The sequence below is a fragment of the Heterodontus francisci genome, chromosome 33 (assembly GCF_036365525.1).
Source record: "Heterodontus francisci isolate sHetFra1 chromosome 33, sHetFra1.hap1, whole genome shotgun sequence".
In the NCBI taxonomy this organism is placed as follows: Eukaryota; Metazoa; Chordata; class Chondrichthyes; order Heterodontiformes; family Heterodontidae; genus Heterodontus; species Heterodontus francisci.
The window spans coordinates 50011822-50029885 of record NC_090403.1 but is presented as its reverse complement, the minus strand read 5'-3'; the positions used below and the strand labels follow the sequence as shown (position 1 = coordinate 50029885).

Below are 18064 nucleotides of genomic sequence, written 5' to 3'. Positions count from 1 at the left end.
TCCATGTCTCCGCTTTAAAGAAGTCTGCAAATGCGACATGAAATCCTGTGACATTGATCACAAGTCATGGGAGTCAGTTGCCAGCGTCCGCCAGAGCTGCAGGCAGCCATAAAGGTGGGGCTAAAGTGTGGTGAGTCGAAGAGACTTAGTAGTTGGCAGGAAAAAAGAGAGGCGCAAGGGGAGAGCCAACTGTGTAACAGCCCCAACAAACAAATTTCTCTACAGCACCTGTGGAAGAGCCCGTCACTCTAGAATTGGCCTTTATAGCCACTCCAGGCACTGCTTCACAAACCACTGACCACCTCCAGGTGCTTATCCATTGTCTCGAGATAAGGAGGCCAAAGAAGACAGTAAACCCATATTCTCTACCACCTACCTATACTAGGGGCAATTTACAATGGCCAATTTACCTATCACCTGCAAGTCTCTGGCAGTGGGAGGAAACCAGAGCACCTGGCAAAAACCCACATGGTCACAGGGAGAACTTGCAAACTCCGCACAGGCAGTACCCAGAATTGAACCCAGGTCCCTGGAGCTGTGAGGTTGCAGTGCTAACCAAAGCACCATCCCTTTAAATGTAGCACCTTTAAGTGTAATAAAATGTCCCACGGTGCTTTGCAAGAGTCATTCAAATGTGACAGCCACAAGATATTAGGGAAAATGACAAATAGCCTGGTTGTAGGGAGCAGGAGTGGGAGCTCCAGAGCTTAGAGCCTAGGCAGCTGAAAGCATGGCAGTCAATAGTACAATTAAAATTGGGAATGCTCGAGGTGCCAGAAGGGGCAGAGGGCAGAGATCTCAGGGGCTGTAAGGCTGGAGGACATTGCACTTAGCAAATCATATTAGTTAAACCAGTCAGATCAAAACAACTCAGTAGCATAAAAATAAAAGCAAAATACTGCAGATGCTGGAAATCTGAAACAAAAACAAGAAATGCTGGAATCACTCAGCAGGTCTGGCAGCATCTGTGGAAAGAGAAGCAGAGTTAACGTTTCGGGTCAGTGACCCTTCTTCGGAGTTCCGAAGAAGGGTCACTGACCTGAAACGTTAACTCTGCTTCTCTTTCCACAGATGCTGCCAGACCTGCTGAGTGATTCCAGCATTTCTTGTTTTTGTAGCATAAAAATAAAAGCAGGTTGAGATATATTAGCAGACATGAAGAAATGCCAGAGTATGAGCAAATGCATCTGTTGGGAGGTGGAGGAAACCTGGATGTCTTACAGATGTGCTAACGTGCTGTGAAAACCATTAGTCTTTAGGTAACACCATAGCCTTCAAAGAAAGGATTATTTAGGGTCACTGGGTCAGCTCTGTGAGGGTATTACTGCTGGCTAACTAACCCTTCATAATGCACTAAAGCTGTAAACAAGAGGTTATAGATGGATACCCTTGTTTAGGGGCAAACAAGCAGCACCTGGGCCTCAATGCCTGCCATCTATCAATTTACACCTTGAAGCTACAAGAGATTAAAATGAACACATTTTCTGCAGTTTACAAGTGATCAACAAAGGGTTCAAGAACCAGTGTGTCTCTGCCTCAAGAGAAGATAAACTTTGAAGAGAAGATGGAGAGGATGAGTTCAATCAGTAGACAATGTACTAGTTTTAAAAAGCCCAAATTGTAGAAAGGAGGGAGAGAGAGAAATTTTTGCTTTAGCTGGTCAGAAAATATGAGATTTTAATCCAGCAACATTCACATTTAGAGTAGGTAAGGACACTGAACCAGGTTCAAACAGCTATTAAAATCCACTACTTGGTAATCTCTAACTGCAAGTATGACTGGAGCAAAGGGGCTGAATGCAAAGTTCACACTGACTGTAGGTGCCTCTTGAAACCAAGGGTTGCACATCAGATCTTCACACTGCTCATGAATCACACTATATCAGTTTAGAATTGCTTGATGTAAAAGAGCGAAAGGTGCTCCATTCTCCAGCCTTGGTAATCAATCACCCTGAACTGCAAGTTAGAAACAACCATTTTTACCATCCTTCTATTGGCATAGTGTACCAATGAAACTATCCAGTTTAAATTTGGAGCAGGATGAGTACTGGAGGTTTTATTAACAGTATTTCAATGTTAAATTTAGTTCCTTCAGATCATTGAGCTCAAGAATTCCAGTAGTACAGGTGTAGACTGGTGTAAAACTTCATCTACATTCCAGGCTATGATGCCCAAGCACTGTACTGTTTTCACAATCACTGGCAAGCTGGTCTCTATAGGCATGTAACATTTCAATGTTAATCAGAGTTCCATTGGCAGCAAAGACACAGAACTGGTTCCAACAGTTATATTAATAGAATCAGCTCCCTTAGCACAACAGAACTGGAAGTATCACTTCTGTATCAATGACAAGCAAAGGGTTGATCCACATTTTCTTTACATTAAGCCATGAACATTTAAGCAGCTCCTTCAACTTCTTGGTCTAACTACAATGGCCATCTCTTGCCTCATGCATTATGAAAACATGACTAGCCTTAGACTAGACACTCGTGCTGCAATGATGGTAGGAGAAAGTTTGAATCATAATCTCCAAATTCCCCAGTACTGAGCCTTCACATGCTGGCACTTGAGTTTAACACGGCCCTCAATTTCAAAATAAAACAGGGAAACTCTAGACAACCAAATCAAAGTGCATTAAGACTTTTATAAGCTTAGTCAGCTCCAGTAATTATAGTTGACAGCAGCTAGTGGGGTAAAACAGCAAACCTAGGTCACAAATCTTCATGATTAGCAAGGCCTCAGACCCCTAAATCAAGTGCAAAAACCCTCAGCCCAACAGGTAGGTGAGGAGACAAACATGGTCCATGCAAAAAAAAAAAAAATCTAGATCAGGAGAGGAAATCTGGGCTATACTCACATCAGGTACACAAGTATATGTGGAGCAAGAATCAAACACTTCCTTCAGCAGCAAGCCTGGAACTAGCATCGCCGGAAAAGGCATTTTGTAACAATGGATCATATTTCAATTAATGATCCATGCATGCAGACAAACTTCTGAATTGACACTTTGGACTGGATAGCCTAGTTGAAGCAGGCTTAACAGAATACACTCAGGAGGTTTAATTATGTTAAAGGTGCTACATAAATGAACATTCTCAGATATGCAACCCTTGCTTTAAAGCACAAGCCTGCTTAAAAATCTGGATTCTATATACATTAGGATGTATATGATTGACTTTAGATAATTTGATCTCAGCCTAATCTTATAGAAAATACAGCACAGAAACAGACTATTTGGTCCAACTGGTCTATGCCACTTCACATAAGCATCCTCCGACGCCTCTATCTAATCTCATCAGCATATCCTTCTATTCCTTTCCGCCTCGTGTTTATCTAGCTTTCCCTTAAATGCAATGTAATTTGCCGTAACCACTCCTTCTGCAAGAAAATTCAACATTTTAACCACTCGCTGGGTAAAGAAATTCCTCCTGAATTCCCCACTGGATTTATTGGAACTTATTTATGGCCCCCAAGTTTTGTCTCATCCACAGGTGGAAACATTTTCCCCCATCCAGTAGGTCTTTGGGTGGGAGAGAAACAATCACTGTGGGCAGAATGATTCTAGCTGCCCCTGTAATCCTAGAGGCTCTTAACAGATGTAGGCTTTTTAAAAAATTCCATACTACACAGCTCCAAAGGAGCAATTCAACTTATAATCTTCCAAATAAAAGTAATGAAACTCACCTCCTGCAGGGGGATTTGAAGGGTAGAACAGTAAAGAAAATAGGCAGTACAACACAACAGCAGCCTCAGTGCCAAGCAGCTAAGGGCCAGTCTGAAATCCACCGTCAAGGGACCCGTTTACTCATGCACCTCAGATGTACACAAATGATGCCGTACACTGGAAATCAGACAGATCACTTGAGTTGTTCACACCTCCATGGAACAGTAGCAAAAAAAAAAAAAAGTGTTCATGCCCAAGCATGGAGACCATGAATTTGAACATGATCCCTTCCACAGAATTCCATAACTGGCAAAGATAATGTGAAATTTCTGAACAGGGGGTGCACAAGAGGCAGGTCACTAAATACAGGGGTTATAGGGTTGGAGAAGGTTAAACACATAGGGAGAGAAACCATGAAGGAATCTAAACATAACTGGAGCCAATGCAAATAAGCAAGGACAAGACAGGCTTTACATGAAGGATAGGCTACAAGCAGAGCTTTCAATGAGTTTGTTTATAGAGTGGGGGATAAGGGGCTCGGCAACACTGAAGTGAGTCCCTTGGAGATTCTACTGACCAGGGCCTTGGTTCCAGACGATCAAGTTAAGCATAAACCAAGGGAAACCAGAAACCCTCCAAACACCAAACTTGGTTGCAGTACAGCAGTTCAATGTTAAGCAAGTTTACTTAGTCTTCTGGCTGCCTAAAACTGACATCTGGAGCCAGTGGGCTTGAGGGGGGGGGGAAAAAGGATGTGGTGGATGGTGCAGTTGGGGGCCTAACCCAATATACAAACAGCTACAATTACAACCTGAGCCTTCTTGTTCCAAGGAGGAGAACCCTGCCATGTTAGATAGGATGCCCGGTTATTCTTCTGTGCAGCAGCTTGATACAGTTAATGTCCAAGCTGGTCATGCACTCTGGTGATCTGGAAATGGATAGAATAATCTTTGTTCACAAATTGGTTGCTATGCTTCTTGAATTACAACAGTGATCATGCTTCCCAAAAAAAAAAAAAAGCACTTCATTGGCTGTAAAGTGCTTTGGGACATTCTGGGCTCATGATAGGAGTGATATAAATTAAAGTCTTTCTGGTCAGAGTCAAGCATAAAATGCTGAGAAATTGTAATTTAAAGAGATGGAGGAGAACAAAATTCTATAATGAGCCCCCACGCCAATATTTAAGCTTGAGAATAGTCAGTCATTCATGTGATAGTAAGGATGGGACAGTTGGAAGCGTGCACACAATCTTTGTCCACTCCAATTTCTAGAGATTGTAGTGTGTGGAATGTTGTAGGAATTAATCCTGTTGAAATCTTGACTTTCTACAGTCAATAGCAGTGCATGTTACTGTGCAGTCATTCCCAGATGATCCATTGGTTTCAGAAAATACACTAGAATTCCTGGGGTAACTGCTTATACTGGGCTTCACAGCAAATTAGTGCACTATACTTTAGTGCATGATCATATTCACACTTCAATTGCCACATAACTGTGCCAAGTTTATTTTTGGAATGAAGAGCAGAATATTATTTGCCTGCTCAAGCAGGGGTCAGGGATGCACTAGATCAGAAAAAGACAAAGGATCTCATTAATTTGTCTTCACTTTTCAGATGCCAACAGACCTGCTGTGTACATACTCCCAGAATATTTATTCATATAGTCTCTTCCACCCACTCTGCTCAGTGTAAGAAAGCCACATTAAAAGTCCAGGGTACAACAGAAGGTTCAAGCAATGGATTTTCAATGTCTTTCTGTAAAAATATATTTGGTAGATTTGTTCAAGGCTGGAATATTCAAATTGCCCAGTTTACAAAGACTGTCTGCTACTTAATACAGGCAGCAATGCAGAGGTTATGGTACCAGGCTAGTATCCAGGAATAAAAACAAGACATCCTGGAACCACTCAGCAGGTCTGGCAGCATCTGTGGAAAGAGAAGCAGAGTTAACGTTTCGGGTCCGTGACCCTTCATCGGATGCAGTATCCAGGATGCAATCGATTAAAACTCCACCCTGGCAAATTGTGAAGCTGAATTCAATAAAATCTGGTTGCTTGTGTTAGCAGCAATGACACATGAAAGCTGATGGATTTCTTTAAAAAACGCTTTACTTTTCACTAAGACAAGTCAGCAATTGCATCACCTGAAATTAGATGCAGATTTTCTTAAAATCAATGTAATTAGATTGCAATCTTTAATCCTTTTGTATGACAGTCACCACTATCAGCGATCAGCCACTGCTAATACAAGAAAGGACCTTTGTGAAGCTGAAAGAGTATGTGTTACTCTTGGAACTAGGAGTACAATCTAATTTCAGGGTTTAGATGCCATCTAAAAGCCATTCAGGCTTGCCTTTAGGCTATTTAAACCTCTTCACAGAATTTCATTCTTCATGGCTTGCAACAAAATCTAGGCAGGCAGGTCATCACAGGCCCTTCACTTCAGTAGAATTTCTTTTGAAACGGATTGTTTTAGAGTATCACAATGCAGAGGCAACTTCAGTGGCATGGCTCCAGGTACAAAACCTGTTGGTTGACAACTTAAAGAATCTCATTTGCATAGAGCTGCAGGTTGATAGGTAAATTGGCCATTATAAATTGTCACTAGTGTAGGTAGGTAGGTGGTAGGGAAATATAGGGACAGGTGGGGATGTTTGGTAGCAATATGGGATTAGTGTAGGATTAGTATAAATGGGTGGTTGATGTTCGGCACAGACTCGGTGGGCCGAAGGGCCTGTTTCAGTGCTGTATCTCTAATCTAATCTAAATATCTACATCAAGATATACCATGGCAAACAGGACATGTTCAGTGAGTCACCAGTGCAAGATTTCCATCAGACATATACAAACCAGAACAGATGTCAGACTGGCAGCGACGAGCAAAATAAATGAGCATTTTCAATTAGTTTGCATTTCTGAAGTTAGAAAGCAAAATCAACATTCAAATGATTGTGGATTGATTTAGAAGGAGTGATCAAATGCTCTAGCTCAAGTCATGTTGTAATCTTAACCACCATCTGAGGGCTGCCACTGGTCAAGGTTGAATGAAAGATTATAACACTAGATTCATAGCTTGGAATTCTCCCCTCAACTGCTGTTCAAGGCTAGTCAGCAATTCCAGATCATCACTGGTGTGTTTAATTCAGTTCCCTCAAATAGTCATTTGCAGGAATCGATGGCCTGACTGACCAGCAAGACTGGCCAGCCTGGCCCAACTTTTTCTTATGTTACTGCAGCAGGCATAACATCCAGTCAGATGGCAACTTTGTGTTCACCTCACATCACAGCAGTAATGCAATCAAAAGACCTGTATTTATATAGCACCTTTCACACAATCTGTACATCCCAAAACACTTTACAGCTAATGAAGTATAGTCACTGTTGCAATTTAGGAAATGTGGCAGACAATTAGTACACAGCAAGCTTTCTAAAAATAAGGGGTCACCCATTTAAGACTGATGAGGCGAAATTTTCAGAGGGTCACAAGTCCTTGGAACTCACTTGCTCAAAAGTAAGTGGAAGCAGAGTCTCTGAATATTTAAGGAACAGATAGATTCTTGACAAGCAAGGCGATGAAAGGTTTAGGGGTAGACAGGAATAGAGTTGAAGTTACAATCAGATCAGTTATGATCTTTTAGAAGGGCGGAGCAGGCTCAAGGGGCTTATACATAGCAATGTGATAATAACCAGATCTGTTTCAGTGATGTTCGTTTAGGGATAAATATTGGCAGACACCAGGGAGAACACCATTGTTCTCCAAAATAGTTCCATGTGATCTTTTATGGCCACATGAGGGGATTGACAGGGCCTCAGTTTAATATCTGGCCCAAAAAATGCCACCTCCAACAGTGCAGCACTCCCACAGTACTGTCCAAATATATTTTTCTTCTTTGGCCTCCTTGTCTTGACAAGGAATAGGAAAGTGCCTGGAGGTGGTCAATGGTTTGTGAAGCAGTGCCTGGAGTGGCTATAAAGGCCAATTCTAGAGTGACATTCTTCCACAGGTGCTGCAGATAAAATTGGTTGTCGGGGGTTGTTACAGTTGGCTCTCCCCTTGTGCTTCTGTCTTTTTTTCCTGCCAACTGCTAAGTCTCTTTGACTTGCCACACTTTAGCCCCACCTTTATGGCTGCCCACCAGCTCTGGCAATCACTGGCAACTGAGTCCCACAACTTTTGATCAACGTCACAGGACTTCATGTCTGGAATATGAACCTAGATTTTTCTGCTCAAGCCTCTGGAGCAGGTCTTGAACACAGAACAAACTGTTGACTCAAAGGCAAAAGTGCTACCAACAGAGCTACAGTTGACACTATGCACAAAGTAGGGCTCGAGCCTCCAGCAGAGGGAGTTTCCACCCCAGGAGCTCATTCTCCACTCAAGAGTTGCTGGAGGCACAGTATTGCCAGTGGCAAATGTACAGTGCAAACTAATGCAAGTCTTCTGGCATTCAGGTAGTTGAACACTCAGCTCAGAGGACAATGCTATTATGGCACACATGAACAGTACCCCAATTTTGCACTTATAACTTCTCAAAATAGTCAGCTGTGGCTGTGGGTAGCACACTCACCTCAGTCAGACATTTGCCAGTTCAAGTCCCACTAGAGTCTGGAGTGCCACTGTAGTTTTTGCATTCAAGTGCAGCACTGGAGTTCTGCACTGTTGGAGATCCTATCCTTCAGATGAGATGGTACCAAGGCCCCATATGACCTCAGGTGGATGTGAAAGATCCCACTCTATTACATGAAGAGCAGGGGGTTCTCCCCAGTGTCCTGACCAATATATGGACCTACTATGCACAAATTGGCTGCTGCACACCCTACATTACAATAGTGAGTATAGTTCATAAGTAATTAATGGGCTGTTAAACAGTTTGGGATGTCCTGCTTTTAAAATCCACCCCAGTTTTGTGTTTCTACAGTAACTGAATTAACCCCATTCAAACTGCTATAGATTTCAAAGCATTCAAAGAAACGGCCATAGTATACATGACAATAATGGTCTCCGGACACTTGCTTTCAGCACGCTGGTTAATGTATTTATTCAAAATTACATTAACTTGCAAGCACCATCAACCTGAAACATTGTTTCTCTCTCCACAGATGCAGGCAGAGTTACTCACTATTTCGATTTTATTTCAGATATCCAACATCTGCAGTATTTTGCTTTGGCAGTTACACAGTAGGATCACTTTAGGGTGGAACTTTGAGTGTGTAAGTCAAAGCAATCTTTGAATATTTACAGTTCAAGTACTGTGGATGGGTGGTCATCTCTAGGGATGATCAGTTGATTAGAGTGCCCCATCACCAAAACTTTCAAATAATCACCAAGATGTAGCTTGGCTGGTGGCGAGATGAGCCCTCCCCATCAGATCCTTCCTGCACGCCCAAAGTCTCACCCCCTCTGCACAATGCCCCCGCGGTGGCTGTGGTGGGGAAGAGACAGTTGCCCACCTCCTTCTGGAATGTTTCTTTGCAAAGCAGGCGTGGAAAGAGATGCAGTGGTTTTTGTAGAGGTTCATCCCAAGCAGCTCCAACACAGGAATCTGTGCTCTACGGGCTGTTCCCAGGGACACACACCGAGACAAGCATCGACTGCTGCTGGAGGACTATCAATTCAGTGAAAGACACCCTTTGGTCTGCCTGAAACTTGCTGGTCTTCCAGCGCAATGTTGTCCACAACCGAATGTTGCAGACTGACATGACAAGGTCCAGGACTACATGCTGAGGGACACACTAAAGCTTGGGACAGCCACAGCAAAGGCTCAATGGGGAAAGACCACAGTGTAAGGTCCCCCCCAAGCTGAACTGAGGGGCTGGATCCATGGGAAACACCTCAAACTGTATCCGGAAAATATTGTGTGCTGTAAAATTTAAAACTGTATATGTCATGACAAATGAAATGGAAGGGTTGTGAGGCAACTCATGATTGTATTGAAGGAAACTGATCACCTTTGCACTGTTTGTATTTTTTGACTTAATGCTGTTTGAAACTGTTTGATAATGTATTTTTTTTTATTACAGATTTTTATGAATAAAGTATATTTTGGAAATTAAAAAATGATCATTTGATTAGAACTTTCCTGTATCTTGGATGGAATGTATGCATTCACACTTAAAATTAAAAGAGGTTATTTCACATTGGTTTTGATTACACGGCTGGAGTACTCAGTGGAGGGGGGGGGGGGAAGGAGGAAGAATATTATAACTTTTACCAACAGCAAATTAAAGGCAATGGAACATGCATTCCTCACAAGTAACATTTAAAAGGAATGTCAATTAGTGCTCTAAACAGAAAATGAATTGGCTGATGGACAAAGCTGGCTCATTGCCAACTCCCTCAAGCCAGGAAGCATGGGTGAAATTCCCACCCAGCAATGATTTTAACTAAAATAATTCAGAGAGAGTACTTAAGTTTTCTTCTGCAAACTTTTTTTTTTTTAAACTGGCATTAACTTCACCCCCCGAAATGAGCTGAAGAGATGCCGATTGGGTCAGGGAACAGATTACCTGCCTCCCCATCACCTTCAGTCACAATGCACAGTGCCCAATGTAATACAAACTACAAAGGAATGAGACCCAGCTGCATTGAGCAAGGTGAAAGCCCACCATCTGCTAAGCTTGCCCATGTGGGGAAAAAAAAACCAGCCTCGATGGGCAACAGGATCTTTAACTGTTTCTTTGCATCAATTGGACCAAAAGACCACAATTGCTCATGGCAGTATCACTTTTACTAACTGTGCTAATTCACGCCTGCAGAGCTTTAAAAAAGTTCTATAAAAAGGAAGTCACGAAATTATTCAGTGCTACGTAGGGGCAACTGGGGAAAGTGAACCATAAAACAAAGATTCTCTCCAATCTCCACTCAGCAAAAAGTCAGTAACAAATCAGTGAGTGACTACACTTCAAAATGTACCTCAAATTAGCTGTAAAATCCTTTGGGTCATCCTGAGGTAGTGAAAGGTGCTATATAAATGCAAGTTCCTTCTTTGTGTGCAAGACATAGCCAAGAACAATGAAAAAGTTAGCTAATTCAGAATACCTCATGTCTGTCCTTGAAAATCTCAATTGAACCAGGCACTCAAGTTACTGAATCAATTCCATTCCGAAGCTTGATCTTCAGAGATTATGAAACTGGCTCTTTAGTCCAATTTTCAGAAGCTTTAGAAGGTCAAATTTCAGCAGATTATATATGAAATAATCTGAAGTAACAGTTCTAACACCATATATGCAATATCATACTTTGAGATGCTGGGGTGGGAAGTGCTTGAGGACAAAGAGGAAAAAAATGATTTGCAGTTATACATCACCTTGCACAATCACAGGACATCCCCAAGCACTTTACAACCAATGACATACTTTTGAAGTGTACTCATTTATGCTAGAAACAACAGCCAATTTGCATACAAGCTCCCACAAACACCAATGTGAATGACCAGATGATGTGTCTTTGTGATGTGGATTGAGGGATAAACATTGGCCAGGACAGCAGTTGGAACACCCTGCTCCTCTTCATACTGGGATCTTTTATGTCTGCCTGTGCAGCCATACAGGGCTTCAGTTTCATGTGAAAAATTGAACTTCTGACAGTGCAGTGCTCCCCTAGTACATAACTGGAGGGTCTGTTTTGATTTTTATGCTCTAGTCCTGGAGCAGGACTTGAACTCACAACCTCCTGACTCAAGGCAAGAGTGCTTTCCACTGAGCCACAGTTGACATCAAAATAAAGAAAAAAAAAGTTAGAGAAACTTAAATCACCAAGACTGTTTAGCATCTTCCTGCAAGGCTTAACAGATGCAAGTTTGCCTCAACGTTCAGGAGCCAGGTTTAAGTTATCTGAATGAATGGGTGCTTTACTTCTCCCAGTAACCGATGGCCCATTGTCCCAAATATGCACTAATTACATCACAATAGCCAATCCTTCAGTATAGATACTGTCACTGAACCCAGCAACAGCACCCAAGTCCACAGCCTATTCTGACTGAACAAACTGACCAACTAGACCTAGCCTCATTACCCCCACTCCTATATCAATACTCATTTGCCAGCTGCCTTACTGCACCTCCAACTGATTTGCCAGACTTTCTACAAGTACATAATTTGTACAAGACAATTGGGACTCAAAATAGTTAAATACATTTACAGAGAAATGCCCAAAACAGAAAGTGTTGCTAACTCCCTGGTTCAACTTCAAGTGACATGGAGTTTCAAAATGATAACATCCAGCTATTGGACTCAAAAACTAAAACGCAAATTGATACAGACAGAAAGGTTAGAAAACACATTAACAATTCTCAGTTTAGATTCAGGAGACCGAACTTCACTCTCCACCCAAACACTCATGCTCAGCATTCTAACGCTGAGATAGTTATTACTCTGCAACCCAACAGTCTTCCACTTGTTCACAGAGAACTATAATTTGCACAAACACAAGTTTTTAAACAAAAGTGCTTTAGAAGTTCTGACAAAAAGGTTATCGACTTGAAACGTTAACTTTGTTCCCCTCGCCACAGCGCATTTGCAGTATTTTGTTTTTATTTAAAAAAAATCCTCCCTGGTTCTCAAATTACTCGCAAAGTTGATTCAAACAAACATGTCAAAAGCATTTTTAAAATCACAAATGTACTGCATGCGCAGGTTTCCTGGATATTAGATGGTTAAAAAACATCCTTTCGGTATTGCACAAGGCTGTATCTTTATACAATGTTTCAGTCTTCGTTTCTATATTTAAAAAGTAACGAAAAAAAAAGTTACTATCAAGGGAGAAAATGTTACATTATACCCCGTTACTGCTGAGAGTCTAGGAGTCTCTAGATACTAGAGACGGACATTTCGCTGGAATCAGGGACCTCACTCAATCCGAGGAATTTTCCCTCGGGATTAAAGTTAACCCGAAGACACTTTTTTTAAATTTAGAAGGAAACCCATGAGGCGGGTCTGGAGAAAGCTTCTTGAACGCGGGGGGTGGTCACTGCGGACACCGGCACCCCCAAGGGACAAAGCTGGCAGGATGGTTGGGTCAAGTCTTACCTTGGTTACAGAAGAATCCCATCAGTTTGGCCAGGAACATCCCCATCTTCTTCTGTCCCCTTTTGATGTATTTATATGGCACGGATCCACTGGAAACAAGACCCAAAAAGAGGGGGGGGGGGGGGGGGAAACAAACCAGAGAACGAGGAGATTTTGTTTGTCCTCAAGTCTATTTTCAACCAACTCCCCACTCTGAGGCCTACTCCAAATCAGAAAAAGACCAGCCCACCGGCGTTTCTTTCAATCCAATGCGGGGCTGAGGGCGTCAAGCGACGGACGCGTTGCCCACCAAGGGAGGAGGTAGGTTGGGAGAAAAGAAGCTGCCAGGGGAAGAATAAAACTCTTCCGATTCTTCAGAAGGAATAAATATTACAAATTAAAAAAACCTTCCGTCTGGAGAATTCACTCAGGGCTTGGCTGAGGCCCTTAAAGCGGCTACACCTTACTGCCAATATCCCACACCTAACGCCCGTCTGCCAGGCACTGCCGGACTACCGTCTCCGCCCTCTATTTAAACCCTCCCAACCCCCTCCTGCCCAGCCTACCAACACTCTCTACCAATCAAAATCACCAATAGCCACTCGTCATCAACAAACACGCCCTCTTGGGGCTATTTCAAAGCTCATTGGCTATCATTCATGACTATTTATAGGTTCCTCGACTCGTGCATTCGAAAGAACAGCCAGAAGAAGAGAACCTGCATCCTTAATAGAGGGACACAACCAACAGACACCTAAATCCTTAAACAGAAGAAACTTATCGTGGTAAATAATAATACATTCCTGTATCCAGTAGAATAAAAGCATAACACTGCAGATGCTGGAAATCTGAAATAAAAACAGAAAGTGCTAGAAATACTCAGCAGGTCTGGCAGCATCGGTGGAGAGAGATAGAAGCAGAATTAGCGTTTCAGGTCATTGACCTTTCATCAGAATAGGCAAAAAGGTTAGAAAAGAATTAGGTTGGAAGCAAGTAAGCAAGCCCCTCACCACCCCCTTCACTTGCTTAAAACCTAATTCTTTTCTAACCTTTGCCAGTTCTGATGAAAGGTCACTGACCTGAAACCTAACTCTGCTTCTCTCTCTCTCTCTCCAAAGATGCTGCCTGACCTGCTGAGTATTTCCAGCACTTTCTGTTTTTATTCCTGTATCCAGCCCCTGCTGAATCTAAGGTAGGTAACATGCACCATTGAAGTCCTTTAATAACAACAATTTGCATTTATCTCCCACCTTCAATGTTGTTAAGATGTTCCAAGGTAAAGGCCTGCTACCCGACCCGAACCCGACGGGACCCAATGACGTGTCGGGTTCGGATCGAGTCGAGTCGCACTTCCGTGTCCAGCATTCGGGTTTGGACTTGGGTCGGATCGGGCACACTCTATCACCACCTCAGGTAAGTAACTCTAATTTTAATTTACTTTTTGGACTTTAAAGCTGGTTTTGTTACAGTTATTTTAAGCTAGTGCATGTCAGGAACAAAGTGAAAATCAGAAGGTAAGTTAACTGATGGTTGGGTCGGGTCAGCTCGGGCGCAGGAAAAATGGAAGGACTCGAGTCGGATGGAGTTCTGTCGGGCCTGGGTCGGGTCTCATTTGTAGACCCAAGCAGGCCTTTATTCCAGGTGCTTCCCAAGAGCGTTATCAAATCGAGTCACATAAGGACAGATGAGCATAGGTTTGGTCAAAGACGCAGGCTGTAAGGAGGGGAGGTTTGAGAGGCGGAAAGGTTTAGAGAGGGAATTTCAGAGCTTAGAACCTTGGCATGTGAAGGCACAGCCTTCAATGGTGGCATGATTAAAATTGGGAATGCACAAGAAAGAAAGAAAAGACTTGCATTTATACTGCGTTTTTTATGACAACCAGACATCCCAAAGTACTTTACAGCCAATGAAGTACTTTTGAAGTGATTCACTGTTGTAATGTGGGAAACACGGCAACCAATTTGCACACAGCAAGCTCCCACAAAGAGCAATGTGATAATGACCAGATAATCTGTTTTGTGATGTTAACTGAGCAATGAATATTGGCCAGGACACTGAAGATAACTCCCCTGCTCTTCTTCGAAATTGTGCAATGGGATCTTTTACATCCACCTGATGATACCTCTGAGAGTGCAGCACTTCCTCAGCACTGCACCAAAATGGGAGAAGTGCAGAGATCTGAGAGGGTTGTAGGGCTGGGGAGATTACAGAGAGAGAGGGGCATGATGCCATGAATATATTATTCAGTCAATGAATATAAATTGAGGGTACTGGAATTTCATCATTATTATAAAGAGGTTCTGTGTCCAGTACAAGTTAGGCAGAATGCCCATTGAAGTCCTTTGATAACAACAACGTGGCTTTACATAGCACCTTCAATGTAGTAAAACATCTTAATGTACTTCCAGCAGTGTAATCGAATAATAACTGATACAGAGCCAAATAAGGTGATATTAAGACAGATGACCAAGAACTTGGTTGCATTTTGTACTTAGTGTAGCAGCATTAAAATTTAGTGATGTATTTTTATGTTATTTTCATTGAAGTGTAGAATGATACAGCACAGAAGGAGACTATTTAGCCCATCATGTCTGTGCTGGCTCTGTGAAAGACCTATCCAATTAGTCCCATCCTATTCTCTTCCATATAGTCCTGCAACATTTTTTCCCTCTCAAGGAGATATCCAATTCCCTTTTGAAAGTTATTGTTGATTCTGCTTCCATCGCCCTTTCAGACGGTGCATTCAAGATTGTAACAACTCGCTGCATAATTTTTTTCCTCATATCACCTCTGGTTCTTTTGCCTAGTAGCTTAAATCCTTTGTTCTTTGGTTACCAACCCTTCCACCATTGGAAACTATTTCTCCTTAAATACTCTATCAAAACCGTTCATGATTTTGAACACCTCTATTACATTAATCTTCTCTTCTTTCTTTTGGGCCTCCTTATCTCGAGAGACAATGGATACGCGCCTGGAGGTGGTCAGTGGTTTGTGAAGCAGCGCCTGGAGTGGCTATAAACGCCAATTCTGGAGTGACAGGCTCTTCCACAGGTGCTGCAGAGAAATTTGTTTGTCGGGGCTGTTGCACAGTTGGCTCTCCCCTTGCGCCTCTGTCTTTTTTCCTGCCAACTACTAAGTCTCTTCGACTCGCCACAATTTAGCCCTGTCTTTATGGCTGCCCGCCAGCTCTGGCGAATGCTGGCAACTGACTCCCACGACTTGTGATCAATGTCACACGATTTCATGTCGCGTTTGCAGACGTCTTTATAGCGGAGACATGGACGGCCGGTGGGTCTGATACCAGTGGCGAGCTCGCTGCACAATGTGTCTTTGGGGATCCTGCCATCTTCCATGCGGCTCACATGGCCAAGCCATCTCAAGCGCCGCTGACTCAGTAGTGTGTATAAGCTGGGGGTGTTGGCCGCTTCAAGGACTTCTGTGTTGGAGATATAGTCCTGCCACCTGATGCCAAGTATTCTCCGAAGGCAGCGAAGATGGAATGAATTGAGACGTCGCTCTTGGCTGGCATACGTTGTCCAGGCCTCGCTGCCGTAGAGCAAGGTACTGAGGACACAGGCCTGATACACTCAGACTTTTGTGTTTAATCTTCTCTACTCTAAGGAGAATAAATCAGTTTATCGAGTCTCTCCACATAACTGAAGTCCCGCATCTTTGGTACAATTCTAGTAAATCTCCTCTGCAATGCATTGCCATCATTTCTATAGTGTGGTGCCCATGAGAAAACTGCAAACTGTCACAGAGTTCCATTTGCAAAGATATTTGAAACCGTTTGCTTGTCTCAGGTATATTACATCTGCCAATAAAATGTCATGAAACCAATTTCTGTTGTGTCATCCCCACTTATACTTCAGTGATTGATAGACAGTCCCTTCAGGTAGCTTACTGTCATTTTGCCAACAGGTTCACTCACACCTGAATGAAACTACCACCAGACATGCAGGCTCGAACTGGTTTGTTCTCAGGCTTTTCACTCCTTCCTGGAATGGCAAAGAGAAACAACCAACCAGCTCTCCTCAGATAGAAATATTGACAAATCTATGAATGGAAAACCCCTCCAACCTATTTTTGTTTACGCTCACTATTGTCATTCCTTTCTCATGAGCACTCACCCATCAGGAAGTTTCACCTTAAAGCTCCAGTTTTTACAAGTTTACAAAATAAATACAGATGATGTGAGGCCATTCAGCCCATCTTAGCTCATCCATTCGCCACATCACATCATTTAACCACTGAGTCTCGGCTTTTTGCTTCCACTGACCCTATCCAGAAGAAGACTCCAAGTAGATAAAGTTTTATGTGAAGACTTTCTTTCTGACAGTTAAAAGAAAGGAAATGACTTGTATTTATATAGCACATTTTAGGATTTCAGGATGTCTCAAAGCACTTTCCAGTCAACGAAACACTCTTTGAAGTGTATTCACTGTTGTAAAGTAGGAAATGTGACAACCAATTTGTGCACAGCAGGCTTCACAGACAGCAATGTGATACATGGCCACACTACGTTCTTGCGTTCTTATAATCAATCTTAATGATGCTGGTGGAGGGATAATATTGACCAGAACACTGGGGAGAAAACTCTGTGACTCTTCATCAAATAGTACGGTAAGATCTTTTATATCCAGCTGGACCTCACTTTAATGTCTTATCTGAATGACAGCACCTCTGATAGTGCAGCATTCCCTTAGTAGTAGAGTGTCGATTAGATATCTGTAACTTTTATTGGAGTTAACGGTTTTTGATTTGAGTTGGTTTTACAGTTCTTCAGATCTACTAAAAAGAACTTTTAAATGAGATATGAGGGAAATGTGACCAGGCCAGTAAACCAGCAGCCATTACTCAATTTGGTAGCACTACTGACAATGACAGTCAAATGGGCAATAATCCAGTGACTGTTTGGACCTCAGGTGAGGTCAGAATTCCACTTAGCTGTGATGCTTTCCACAGTTCAATGACCAGTTGACTCTTACTGAGCCTTCGAGATGAGAAGTCAGGAAAAAAAAATCAAGAAAAGGTAAACCCAATTGGAAGATTTAAGACCCGAATGAGAGGTGGGATTTCTGCAGGCATATAGCAGGTCCAGTGAAGTGCTGTACATGTTAGGCTGATGTTGGTTGTGTTTCGCAGATTATCAGTAACAGATGAGTCACAGTGACGAGGAAAGATAAACCACATCCACAAACCTGTCTGTTGAAGTTTCTGTTAGATCATGCAGTTCCGACTTTGAGGTAGGAGTCACCTGTGGCCATGAGCTGTTTACCTTCTGATGCTGTGACTGTGCTGAGTGTCGCCGTTTTGTATTCCGAGAGACTGCAGCCCGTGAGTTGACTCTCCGTGTTTGCTAAATCCAGCTCCCTTTATAGGTTTAGGATTTGACTG

The 18064-nt window shown here is 42.6% G+C and overlaps 2 protein-coding genes across 3 annotated transcripts in view; one reads left to right on the top strand and one right to left on the bottom strand.

Annotated features, from left to right (window-relative positions):
* Positions 1-13158, bottom strand: part of LOC137348195 (ADP-ribosylation factor-like protein 5B) — a 32436-nt gene extending 19278 nt beyond the window's left edge. Inside the window, exons 1-2 of one of the 2 annotated variants that reach the window (XM_068013535.1) lie at positions 12689-13158; positions 4475-4591 (exon numbers count right to left, since the gene is read on the bottom strand). In XM_068013535.1, coding sequence (XP_067869636.1) covers positions 4475-4511 — 37 coding nt within the window. In that variant the 5' untranslated portion in view covers positions 4512-4591; positions 12689-13158. The remainder of the gene's footprint in view (positions 1-4474; positions 4592-12688) is intronic. The other variant, XM_068013534.1, reaches the window with a different exon arrangement.
* The window catches only part of rpl19 (ribosomal protein L19), a 431812-nt gene that overhangs the window by 33353 nt on the left and 380395 nt on the right, over positions 1-18064 (top strand). The window lies entirely within an intron of this gene.